The sequence below is a fragment of the Solanum tuberosum genome, unplaced genomic scaffold (assembly GCF_000226075.1).
Source record: "Solanum tuberosum cultivar DM 1-3 516 R44 unplaced genomic scaffold, SolTub_3.0 scf00004, whole genome shotgun sequence".
NCBI classification, from domain to species: Eukaryota; Viridiplantae; Streptophyta; class Magnoliopsida; order Solanales; family Solanaceae; genus Solanum; species Solanum tuberosum.
In genome coordinates this window covers 799,081-811,816 of record NW_006238930.1, presented here as the reverse complement: position 1 = coordinate 811,816, position 12,736 = coordinate 799,081, and the positions used below count along the sequence as shown (strand labels likewise).

At 35.0% G+C, this 12,736-nt stretch overlaps 1 protein-coding gene across 1 annotated transcript; it reads left to right on the top strand.

Moving 5' to 3' along the window:
• Positions 1 to 1,710: 1,710 nt before the first annotated feature.
• Positions 1,711 to 12,539, top strand: LOC102584205 (histone acetyltransferase HAC1-like). Its single transcript, XM_006338220.2, has 17 exons — positions 1,711 to 1,823; positions 2,795 to 3,006; positions 3,131 to 3,230; positions 3,461 to 3,629; positions 3,785 to 4,027; positions 4,164 to 5,476; positions 6,681 to 6,968; positions 7,054 to 7,326; positions 7,431 to 7,559; positions 7,833 to 8,033; positions 8,140 to 8,282; positions 9,392 to 9,695; positions 10,318 to 10,457; positions 10,962 to 11,040; positions 11,231 to 11,473; positions 11,738 to 11,961; positions 12,043 to 12,539. The coding sequence occupies exons 2-17, from the start codon at positions 2,816 to 2,818 to the stop codon at positions 12,101 to 12,103; spliced, it is 4,101 nt and encodes a 1,366-aa protein (XP_006338282.1). The 5' UTR covers positions 1,711 to 1,823; positions 2,795 to 2,815; the 3' UTR covers positions 12,104 to 12,539.
• The last annotated feature ends 197 nt before the right edge of the window (positions 12,540 to 12,736 follow it).

Sequence of the window (12,736 nt, the reverse complement as noted above, 5' to 3'; positions counted from 1 at the left end):
AGTTTAAAGAAATTAATATTAAATTCTTCCGAGAAAAATTTCGTAAATGGATTTATTTTTAGATTTTAAAAACATTTTTCGTCATTTTTGTCGAAACCTTCATCTATAATGGATGAAATTTAACTTGGGTAAAATGGTGGCTAAAAATGGGAAGAGGAAGAAGAAAAATTAATTAAAAATTAACTGAAAAGCTATTTCACGCGCTGGTCAATGAGTGTATCACACTCATTATGCCATGCAAGCAAAAAGTGTCGAAATGACATAGCGAAACTCTATACCAACTGTCTAAAATGAACATTGTCTAGTTAAGGTGTTTAAATGTAATATCAGTGCCAACTTTAGGGCCACCAATGGGTTAGGCCTTGATAAAATAAAATGAATCGGTACCGTGCCCGTAACTTCCTCTTATTATGTTAGTTTATTTTTTGACAACTTTATTATGTTTGTTAAATAATGTTGATTTTTCTCTCTTCAGGTAGAAGTTGAAATTCATGAAATTCCGTTGAGTAATAGAGAGAGAATTTTACGGTCTTTGAAAGAGTATATAATTAAAAAGGTAAAAATATATTTTCTCTAACCATTTAAGTCATTGGATAAGATAGTCATAAAAAAATTTAAATTCAAAATTTAAATTTTATGGGTTCAACTTTATTTCTTGCCTTGAACGGTTGAACCCATTATATTTTTAACATTATAGGATCATGTACACTATTTGTTGGAATCTTAAAGTATTTTACACATAAATTTATGTTTCACATCAAAATACTAAATATGATGCCAGTACTCTACACTCTCCTTCTTTATACACACTTTAAGATAATATCAGAGTAGGCAGAGGTGCTGAGTTTGAGCTCCACACCACCTATTATCCAAAAAAAATTCATGTTTGACTAAAAACGAATCAAACCCGCATATGAAATATTATTTGAATAAATAAAAATATGTTTTTTTAATAATTAATATTTTTAGATGAGGCAGTCATGCACTAAACATGAGGGTGTGTTTAAAATAGGAAAAATTGTATGAAATAGTAAACTATTAATTCAAATTAAATGTTATAGCCATAGTTTATTTTAATTGTAATTCGCAGCAAACAACCCCTTTTTTTGTCATCTGATTCGGTATATAACTAGCCATTTTCGGTATACAATTAGTCATTTTATACATTTCGGTATAAAATGTGTTTGTGTTTGTATAAAGCGAGAGAAAAGTATATATACAAATACAAATACATATATTTTCACCCTATACATTTATAATTATACAACTACAGATCTTATTATACAAATTACAATGTATAAATGAATTTATACAAAACTGAACAATTTGTATAAAATTGGATGTTTGTAGCAAATTATACAAATCAAAAGCTCCATAGCAAACATGAGTGCAATTATGCAAACTATAGCTATAAGTCTATAACATACAAATATAATTTTTATGTTTAATATATGTGAAAGTTGCTCTTTAAAATACATGCTATTTAAAGTAAGTTTCACAATTTACAGCCACTCATAATTATTGGCAATTTTTTTAAAACTTAATTATATGATTATATTAGTTATTCTACTCCAAAATAAAAAAAGGATAATACAGTATTAAATATGAGTGTATCCTTTTTTATTTAGGATTTGAATAACTTAGGGCTTATTTAATGGACCTTTGACCCAAGCTGAAACTTATTGTAGTGGGCTAGAAATAAGTGAAAGATCCGAATCCAACCCAAATTCGTATCCGGTTCAGCCTCAAATCCTTGCCGCGCTCTTACCCTCCTTTTTTTCCGAAGCGGACACAAACTTGTCTTTCCCCGTAGAAATCAAATTGTATGTTCTCTTTTTCTCTATAAATTTATTTTTCTTGTCGTCTCCCTAATTATACCAAAACCCTAATCTTCGTCGAATGAATTATAATGGTAAAGAACGAATTTTGTTAATTGAATTGTAATATTTTGTTAGGATATCATAGTTTTTGATGAACTTTTTTTTTTTTTGCCCTACAAAATTTACGTTCTTAATTGCTTTATACATGATAATGGCTTGAATTGTGATTAGGTTTACTAATTTGCATGTGAGTGGTATGAATTACAATTTAAATACGAAAAACTTCCTTGAATTATGCAGTGGCATGCAAGTTGATCAGCATGACAATCATAGAATAGGGCTGAATTTTAGACTTACGGATTCTATTGAATATTCCTTTTTAAAATTTCTTTATCTTGAATAACTTATCTTGGTAACTAGTTGTTTAGTGTAATGGATCAATAATGGATACTAATTACTTGCACTGAACGTTCGAGTTAATTGTACGTTCTATGTGTAGTTACTCCCATTGTGTAGGATTTAGTCTATGTTTATCTAATGGAGATTGTTTAAGGTAATCTCACCATAGTTGTTGAATAGAACTTCACGTGGTTGGCGCCACCCCTTTACCAGGGCAGTGAGAGGATGAGCATTTAAACAAGAGAAAGTACTTCAAATGAAAATCTATATAGGATGTCCCGGGAATTTCAAAGGTGTAATTATTTTCTCCTGGTAAAAAGATATAAAGGTTCTAGACATATATATAATTTGGATAGGCACACACACACACATATAAGATTTTTATGGATTAATGCTTTTTAGAACTGTTGAGAAGATCTTTTTCTTTCTTGAATTTGCCATTGCTGGCACTTGAACAAAAAAATTCTAACTCGCATAGCGTCAGTATCACTTCTGCAAGTAATATAAACACGTTTGTGTCAGCTGGTAAGTGTAGAAAGCTCCTAATTTTGTTGGCTTTTCAATTTTCATTGTAGGAGGAATGTTTAGAAAGCCAGATGAATTTGAACAGAGTCAGTGTTGGGGTACCATTTAGTTCTGGAGGAACCTGCTTATTCCAGGAGGCATCAGATCTCCTCCAGCTTAATACCACAGGTTCACAACAGCGTGAGAAACAAAATGATAATCAGATTGAGTGGACCAATGATCAAACAAGGGTTCCTGTGAATGGAATGATTGGAAATAGAATGTAAGTTCTAAATTTGTTTTTGTTTTTTCCATGGACAAAGTTGTTAAAACCTGGACATATGATATCATGTGAATGATACACTTGCATAATTTTCTTAACTTTGAAAAACTATTTTCCTTTGCAGCAAGAGTTATATGTGGAAAAGGAATTTGGACATGGGCAAGCAGATGTTCAACAATTTGCCTGACTTGAGTAGTCAGCCATCAGTAGATGCAGTTTGTAAGGTCTGTTTCTTTGGTGGTTATTATATTTAAGTCCGAGAAACATGTCAAATTCTCTTGTCACGTGATTCTTTAATTGGATTTTTTTTCGAGGATTGTCAATAGTCCATTGCTTTCTGAATGAATTCTTCATCACCAGCTAAGAGTTTGCTTTTGTTGGTTGACTAATGTTTAATTTTTGGTCTAAACTGCTTCATTGAGTTGAGCTCATTTGTTTTGAATTAAAATAGCAGGATCATGTGGGAGAGATACCTTCACATGAATATCAAAACTTATTCCAGCAAGAAGCATATAATCCACAAGCATGGCAGCATGAGGCACTTTGTTGCAGTTCAAATTTGCAATCTGTACATCATGATCACTTAACGGCTTCTTGTTTGACTGACAGTTTACTCCAAACAGGTGAGTTTTTGACAATTTTTGTAGCTTTGAAAGTGGCAAGTAGCTTTGCACCCTCACATGGATCTATCTTTTCTGTTTTCTTCTCTCTCTCTCATTTACGTGTGACATTTAATGCGTTGCAATTTGAAATTCTAAAGGTATTACTTTTGATACAGCATTATCAGCTAATAAGCCAGGTGAATTGGGAGAAGTACTTTCCTCGGCCGGTGTGTCATATATTTCCAAAGAGATTGTTGATTCTCCTGAGCCATTCTCATCTGTTACTGTATGTTCCGAAGGAGAATGGAATGCCAATAAGGAACCCTATGAAGATGGACTAACATATTCAGATAACGGTTTTCTAAGTATCTCCGAGTCAGTATCAAAAAGTCTAATTAAGCCGCAGTATTCCGATGAAGGTAATTTCTATTTCTTATGAACTTTTGTAATGTTTTAGTTCTTAAATGTACTTCCATTCTCCACGACTTTTACTACTACTTTTTTTTTTGTGTGTAGTCACTTATTATACTTGCTTTTTTTGCTTGATTTGGTCAGTTGAATTCAATCTCAGAAACTGTGGAAGATACCTGGAGACTAATCAGAATATTTATCATGACAACGTTCCAGCATTATATGGACAAAGTGTAGATTCGTCTCATCTGAATCGTTGGCCTTCAGAATCGGAAGTTAATTGGTTTTCTAAGGACTACACTTTGCCAACTGCAATGTCTTATCAGCTGCCTAATTCAAGATCATATGGGTATTTGGTGGAGCAAGATGCTACTATGAATAATGTATCAAGACAAAGATCGAGTTTACCCAGTGTATTCCAGCCTTTCCCAGAGCAGTTACCTAGTATTCAGCAACGTGATCTTCATCAACTTCATACTGGTTCTTCAAATGGGTCTGACTGTGATGTTCATCCAATCGGATCTGCAAACCTTTCAAATTCAGATAATTTGTCTTTACATGATATTCTTGCTTTATACATCAATTACAATAGTGGAGTAGTAGATGCTGGGAGAATTCGAATTCCTTTTATGAATTACTTGCATTTAACTGTATGCAATGAAAAGAGATGTTGGTGTGATTGGAACTCAGCACTGATATCTCATTTTCAAAACTGTCAATATGCTGGCTGTGGGATGTGCAAGCCTGTCAGAGAGCTGCATCCTACAGATGTTAAGGAGTCAGACAAAAATATGGTAGCGATTCTCCATAATGAGGAATGTAGTGGCTTTAGATCTTCTATCAATGAAGCTGCTTTGCCACCATCAAAGCGGAAGAGGGTGGAAAATCTCCCTGTGCTTCAATGTGGGTCTTCCAATGCTGATTCTGGCAATCAGCAGTCCCCTGCTGCTGGACATTTATCATTAGGGCAGTTCTTTGAAAGTCTTATTTGCAGCAAGAAGAATAAAACAGAGATCAGTAACGAAATTGTCAGCTGTGTGGAGGACCAGAATACAGCTGGTGAATCTTGCAATCTTGCCAACATCGACATCTTGCATGTTGCAAATGGTTCTTTTTCCTCTACAGAGCTCACTAATGATTGTGGACTGCAGAAGACAGTGCATACATGCAGTAGTGGAACAGATTATAATGAGATTGGCAGTTCTTCCCAGATGAGCTTAGAAAGGTTGTCTTTTCTTCCTATAGAGCCTACTGATGATCAACAACAGGAGTTACAAAGTGCATCTAAGTATGACCAGACCACTTCATCTGCAAGGAGCGATTTAACTGAACCAAAAGCTGATTATCAGATGGAAATGAGATCAGAAGATCCAAAGAGGCTGGGTATTTCATTGACGGACTATTTCACCATTGAGCAGTTGAAGGATCATATCCACAATCTCAGTCAATATAATCAGGTTTGAAATATAAGACTTCATATATGTTCAGTGTTTTTCTCATATCAAAACTAAAGAAGACTTAAAGAGTAACAAAATTCAGAAGAATTTGATAGATTATTGTTTGAGCTGGTCTGACTGCTGGGTAAAATTTTCTTCAACTTGTTTATTTTGTGATAATATTTTAGTGGTACAATTTATGTATAATTTCTTGTTCTCTTTTATGGTCATCACTCTTATTGTTCTGGTATAAGGTATCAACAATGAATTAGAAGTCACACAGATATGTAAAGAAGTGTCTCACATTTATGCATAAATGAGTTCACAAACCTTCTCGAACTATAAGTTTTTGCACTTGCATTAGCACATACTGTAGAGATAGCTTAAGTAAAAGAAGCACAACTTAAAGACATTTCTTAGCATTTCCAGTATTGGTTACTGTCCTATTAAATTCATGGAGAAGTCCTCCTTAGCAAGGCAAATATCCTTGCAGAAAAAAAAGAATTAGAAAAAGGGACCTTTCTTCCATTTTGGTCAGTTGGGGTAGGGGGTGGGGGGGAGGGGATCTAAAAGATTGCACACATTGTGGGGCTTGCAGAAATATAATTAGTTATTTGAAACTTACTGAAGTACATGCATTAGGATAAAGGTATTTGTGCTAATCTCCTCAATTCTTTTCCTGTCTTCTTTATTTTTGGTTACTCTTTTGTTTATATTTATCTTTATTATTTTATTTTTTGTATGTGAGGATCCTTCATGGCTAGTTTTACATTGGTTGTCAACCTACCACAACCTTCTTCTTTTTTCGGACTTAGGACTGGAAATATGAGCAAGCTCACACAGGCGAAGGGATTTATAAGAGATGCCTATTAGTTGAGAATTTGTTTTAGTCAAGTTAGCACTTTTACCTTACGTATTTATACTTTTCTAGGAGTTGTTACGCCTTTTAGAGATTTATACGTTAGTAGAAATTCTAAAGTACTTTTTATGCTTATTTCTATTATTATTTCTATTTTATATGATATCGGCGATGAGGTTAAATTGAGTAAAATGGTAAGAGAGGATTAATATAGCTGCGACCAACTTGCTTGAGACTGAGGGGTAGTTGTTTTATTTTCTTATTTTTGTGCATGTGGTATTTCAATGGAGGCTCTCTATATCCAAATGTTGGCTCGTCAATTTGTTAATTAGCTTGACAACTAGTTTTCCGTTGCATTTTTTGCAGGGATCAACTGGAAATATGACAGTACTTCCTATCTCTGAGAATGTCTGCCAATTATGTGGCACCGATAGGCTTGTTTTTGTCCCAAGACCTGTATATTGTTCATCATGTTGTAAGTGTATCAAGCGCAACTTGGTTTATTATTGGGCTATGGACGAAGCTGGTGGACGGCACTGCTTTTGTACAAAATGTTTCAGGAAGTCGTGTGGCGATGATGTCTCATCCCAAGGACTATCAATTAGCAAAAATAAGTTTCAAAAGGCAAAAAATAATGATCAAAATGAAGAATCGGTGAGTTTAGTATGACTTTCTGTTTCACGTGTTGGTACTTATTTTTTCTGTTGTTGCTAAATTTATCTCATTGGGATATCTGTAGTGGGTACAATGTGATAAGTGTGAATGCTGGCAACATCAAATTTGTGCTCTCTATAATGCTAAAAAAGATTTAGAAGGACAAGCGAAGTACATATGTCCATTTTGTTGTTTAAAGGAGATAGAAGCAGGAGAGCATGTGCCTTTACCAGTTTCTATCGGAGCTCAAGATCTTCCAAGAACTATGCTTAGTGATCACATTGAGCAGAGACTGTTCAGGCGCCTCAACCTAGAAAGAAATGAGAGAGCAAAATTGTCAGGACAGGATGCTGATGAGGTAAGCTACTAAAATAGGTTGAATGTAGTTGTTCCCGACAAACTTTCACTATGGTTAGGGTCACCCACATAACAAACACTTTTCTAATATTTAAATTTGAGCAGGTACCTGGTGCAGCAGATCTAATTGTCAGAGTGGTATTGTCTGTTAACAGAAATTTGAAAGTAAAGCAGCCATTTTTGGATCTTTGTCACAATGAAGGTTATCCTCCAGAGTTCCAGTACAAATCAAAGGTGAGAAAATTGAACTTTTGGCATTCTTTCTTGTGACTTAAAAATGCAAGATTCCCTTATTAAAGCTATAATCTCAATCCAAACTTTAGCTTTATTGTATCATGAAGTTCGATCTTAGCTTGATATTTTCGACAACACTTGCTTGTTTATGATTTTGTGGAGTACTAAATGAAATTGCTTAACATTTTGTGGTCCACACCCTTTCTTTTGTTCATGTCTTCTGAAAATACCTATATATGTTTTTGAGCTGAATCTGACATAATGTCCAAAAAGGTGATTCTATTATTCCAGAAAATTGGAGGAGTAGATGTTTGCCTCTTTGGAATGTATGTCCAAGAGTTTGGATCAGAATGTGCCCCTCCGAATAGACGTTGCGTCTATATATCATATCTCGATTCTATCAAGTACTTTAAACCTGATATAGAAACTGTGAAAGGGGAAGCTCTGCGAACTTTTGTATACCATGAAATACTGGTAAGTGCAAAATACTCTCCTTTTTATATTTAAATATAGATTTTAGTTTTATCTGTTGAATCACTAGATTAACGAAACATTTGCTTTTTCTTGGTTATCACATCAGATTGGGTACATGGATTACTGCAAGAAACGAGGTTTTACAACCTGCTATTTATGGGCTTGCCCCCCTGTAAAAGGTGAAGACTACATCTTGTATTGCCATCCTGAATCTCAGAAAACACCAAAACCAGAGAAGCTCCGGTTATGGTATGTGTCTTCCTATTGCGCTCCTTTTTCCTTCCTCATCCTTCCTGCCCCCTTTTCTCGTGTTAGATATCAATATAATCATGTTTTAGTTTTTTCATAGATATACATGGAGAAATGGGCAATTTTTCTTTTGTAATTTTGATAGCAAAAAGGGAACAAGTTCTCACATATTATCAGTTTTCTGCTTTCAAGACTTCAAAAGTAAATCACACCATGAAGTTTGCCTACTCAGAAACAAAGTTTTTGCTTCGACAGTTCAGAAAGTCTGAGATTTTTTTTACTAATATAAAATCCCTCCATTCATGAACTTCTAATTTGTCAAAATCTCAGATTCCTAAATTCTCTGTCCTTCTGGAATTCCTCCAGAGCCTGCTGAATGCTTATGAATTCTGTCAGTTCACCAATTAGTACTAAATAAAAAGCTAATGATATTCCTTCTCATTTCCATCTAGCCTGCCAGTCAAATTCATCGTAAGACTTATGAAGATCCCCTTCTATTCTGGAAGATCATCATATTTATATTTGTAGGAAGGTTCTGTCAACTCAAAAATGTACAAAATTTAACCAATCTTTCTAAATATAAAAAAGAATTCTACGGATTCCTTCAAATTCTTCTGATCCACTACCTCCAAACCGTCCACATCAGGGCATGAAGGTATGATTGCTATGCTTTGTCACTTTACCCTCTTTGTTTTTAGTTTGTCCCAATCTCCTGCAGAACCAAATTTTCACATGAATCCACCTAATCTTGATGACTTTACAGAAGTGGTCCTGTAGAAAGTTAGTGACCTGTTGAGTTAACCAATTCTCCTTTTGAGTATTTTGTCTGCTATGACCATTTTCCAACTCCACAAACCCCTTCCAGAATAGTGCTTTGTCGGGAGCTGTCAATTTCTCTTGTGCCTAGTCTCAGTCCTACAGGGAGTCACCTTTTCCAATTTGAGTAAATGATATTACCTTTCTCCATCTGTTGCGTTAAATTCTTCAAATCTGATTAGACAATATTAACTTTAAGCTTTCAATACTAACCAAATGGTTTCAGGGGTACTTCTTGGTCTCAACACAGTATTTCAATGGAGTTGAATGTATTATGTTATTTTGGGCTGCAGGTATAGGTCAATGTTAAGGAAAGCCTCTGAAGAGGATATCGTGGTGAACTACACTAATTTATATGACCACTTTTTTGTGCCGAGTACAAGGAATAGTGCCAGAATAAGTGCTGCTCATTTGCCATATTTCGACGGAGACTATTGGTCGGGTGCTGCAGAAGATATAGTTAGGAATATTGAGAAAGAGAGCAGAGGTGATTCACGGAATAAAGTTAAAAAGCTAATGACAAAGAGTACGTTAAAAGCAATTGGACATGACAATCTTTCTGCAGATGCAACTAAAGATATTCTAGTGATGCAAAAGGTATGGCTTCATTATGTCCGCAGTTTGCATACTTCAACTGAAGGATCTTTCTTTTGTTGTTTGCTCTGAGTTATGTCCTTAGTTGGAGTAGGTGTGAGAATAAAAGTGGATCTGTCACATAATTCTTATTGTTGTGTAAAACTACAAAAAGAAGATATGAACAATTAGGAATATGCAAAGAAAGGAGGGGAGTACATGGAGGTTTATGAACTTCCTTCTTTTCATGGATGTTCAATGAACTTTCTTCTTTTTAGATTTTTTTGAAAAAAGGAGGTATAATGGGATGGAGGATTAGATAAACCTTAAATATCATCTAAAATGGTTGCAACATCTAATGAGCATCTTACCATTTTGCAGTAATAGAAAAAACAATTTATAATATCCAGAATGAATGGTGTGATTATCAGCAAATGAGAAGCTATGAACTCTGCTGTTAATAAAACTGATCTCTTTGTCTGGATTATTGATGAGACATGCTAAGACAAATATTTTTTTACATGTCTGAGCGAGTGTGTGTTTGTATCTCTCTGCATGTGCGTGTGTTCATCCCAAAGAACTCAAATGTTTTCCAATAGTGTGAATGAATTATAAATTAATTCTTTCTAATTCGTTGAATTGACAGCTGGGGCAAACAATCTTACCCGTGAAAGAAGATTTCATCATTGTAAACTTGCATGTTATGTGCACAAACTGCCAACAAGCAATATTATCAGAAGGTCGATGGTCTTGTAAGCAGTGCAGAAACTTTCATATATGTGCGAGGTGATAGTTCCACCTCTTTAGTTTCTCCTTTTTATTCCTCGAAGAATTTTCTTTTGAACTATATTTGATATGGGAAGGAGAGGAGCTGATTGATATTTTACATCATCCTAATGGTATAATATATTACTCATGTTATGCTGCTTTGGACAACTAGAGAGGAAGTTAAAACTTCATCGTTTTCTTCCATTTATGGATATTAAGTCATAAAAAATTCTCCACACTTCCGCCATGTCCCCTGCACCTCCTTTTAAACAACATGAGCCCTTTCAGCTCCGTGCACCCTTTCTGCAGTCAATAATAGATATCTTTGGCGCAGACTGGTTGTTACTTCCATGAGAATCATAATAGTAATATTCAATCTGTTTTGTAATATCAATGTGTAGAAAGACGTGTAATAGTGAATTTGTTTCTGATGTGTAGATATGGTGGCTACTTCTGCGAGAATCATAATAGCAATATCCAATATGTTCCGTAATATGAAATTTATATTTTTTCTTATTGCAGGTGTCTCGCGTTGAAGGATAACCTTAGTGAGCAGAAAACACACACTTCCAGTAGTGGAGAAGAGCATTTACTTTCTGAGGTGAACTCTCTTTTGCCTTAAAAAAGTTCTTTACCAGCTGTGAGATGGGTCTGAGACATGACGGGAAAGAGAGGAGTAATACACGATATAAATGAATAGAATGGGAGTTAGAGAATAAGAAGTTGTTGGTTCACAAATTTTGGATTACTTACCCTTTTTTTTATTGGATGGTATGGTGAATACCTTGTAGGTTGTGGTGGACGATATACCTGCTAGCACTGAGGACCAAGATGCCATTATTGAAAATGATTTTTTCGAGAATAGGCATTCTTTTTTAAGCTTCTGCGAGAAAAATCACTATCAATTTGATTCACTCCGTCGTGCCAAGCATTCCTCAATGATGATATTGTATCATCTCAACAAGAACATTCACCTGTCTAAAACTCACTCTGGCTTCGGAAAGGAGCAATTCGAGGGTCAGAGACCATTGAAGGTGTGCATTGCTATATCTCTTATTTGTAAGATCACATAGAGAACTGGGCATGTCAGTTATATTAGTTATCAGTGTTTCAGTGTAGAGTGTCTACTCGTCGTAACTTTTTTTTTTTTGAAGGGTCTACTAACGCAATATGTTCTGAATCTTGAGTGTTGGGATAAAGTGCTGGTCTCAACTGTTATATACATATAACGTTCTTAGTTTGTTGATAGTTCTATTTAGCATTGCTCCGTTCATCTAACAAGATATTTGCTGTTGCAGGTCAAATTAATGGATATACTGGTGCATGCATCACAATGCCGTGCAACCCCAAGTAATCCCTGCTCGTACTCAGGATGCCTCAAAATGAGGAAACTTTTTCAACATGCAAGCCGGTGCAGTGTTAGAGTTCCAGGGGGATGCGCACTTTGTCGCAAAATCTGGTCCTTACTGCATTGGCATTCACAGACATGTCAAGATATCAGTTGCCTAGTTCCCCGTTGCAAGTATGTTTAATGTCCTGAACTTTTGCTCAATGTTTTTGCTTCACAATTGATGTCACTCCACTTTCATCAAATATGATGCAGGGACATTAAAAAGCATGTAGCAAGAAGGAATCCATTGCTTCAGAGAGGTGAAAGGGGTTAGCGACTACATGAAATTACATTGCCATGATTGTTCAAGTGTAAATTCATCGCAAGTGTACAGCCAGTTCTGTAATTGACAACGTTGATCCGATGCACAATCTCATCAGCTGGTGGCAAAGTTTTTGTGAAGATTGCCATAAATCCTGCTCAAGATCATAGTATATATGTTAAACATGAAATGTACATAGTGACCAACTGTAGTTGATTAACATGGCTTAGGCCTTATTAGCTTGCCTCCCTAGAGACCCATTATGTGGGAACTCAGGAAGTTTTTGGAGATGAATATAGTAGTACAAATAGTTAATTTAGCTGAAGTGTAGTTGTTTGTAGATAAATATAATACAAGTAGTTAATATAGTCGAAGAGAAGTGTCTGGCGCAGGATTTCCTGTTGAACATATAACTCAGATCCCTATAATACAGGCCTCTTTGCCCCCATTTTGTAGATTCTCGTGTGTTTAGTGTTTGCTTCATTAAAATATTGATGTTTTTTTTTCTCCAAATTAAATTGGTGTTTACTATTTGCAAATCAGTGTGTTCGATAAAAACTTATTTATTTTTTGAAAATTGAAGAGATAATGTAATGAAATTAAAAGTTAAGATAGTGGTAGCGAATCTAACCACAAGTGAGAAGC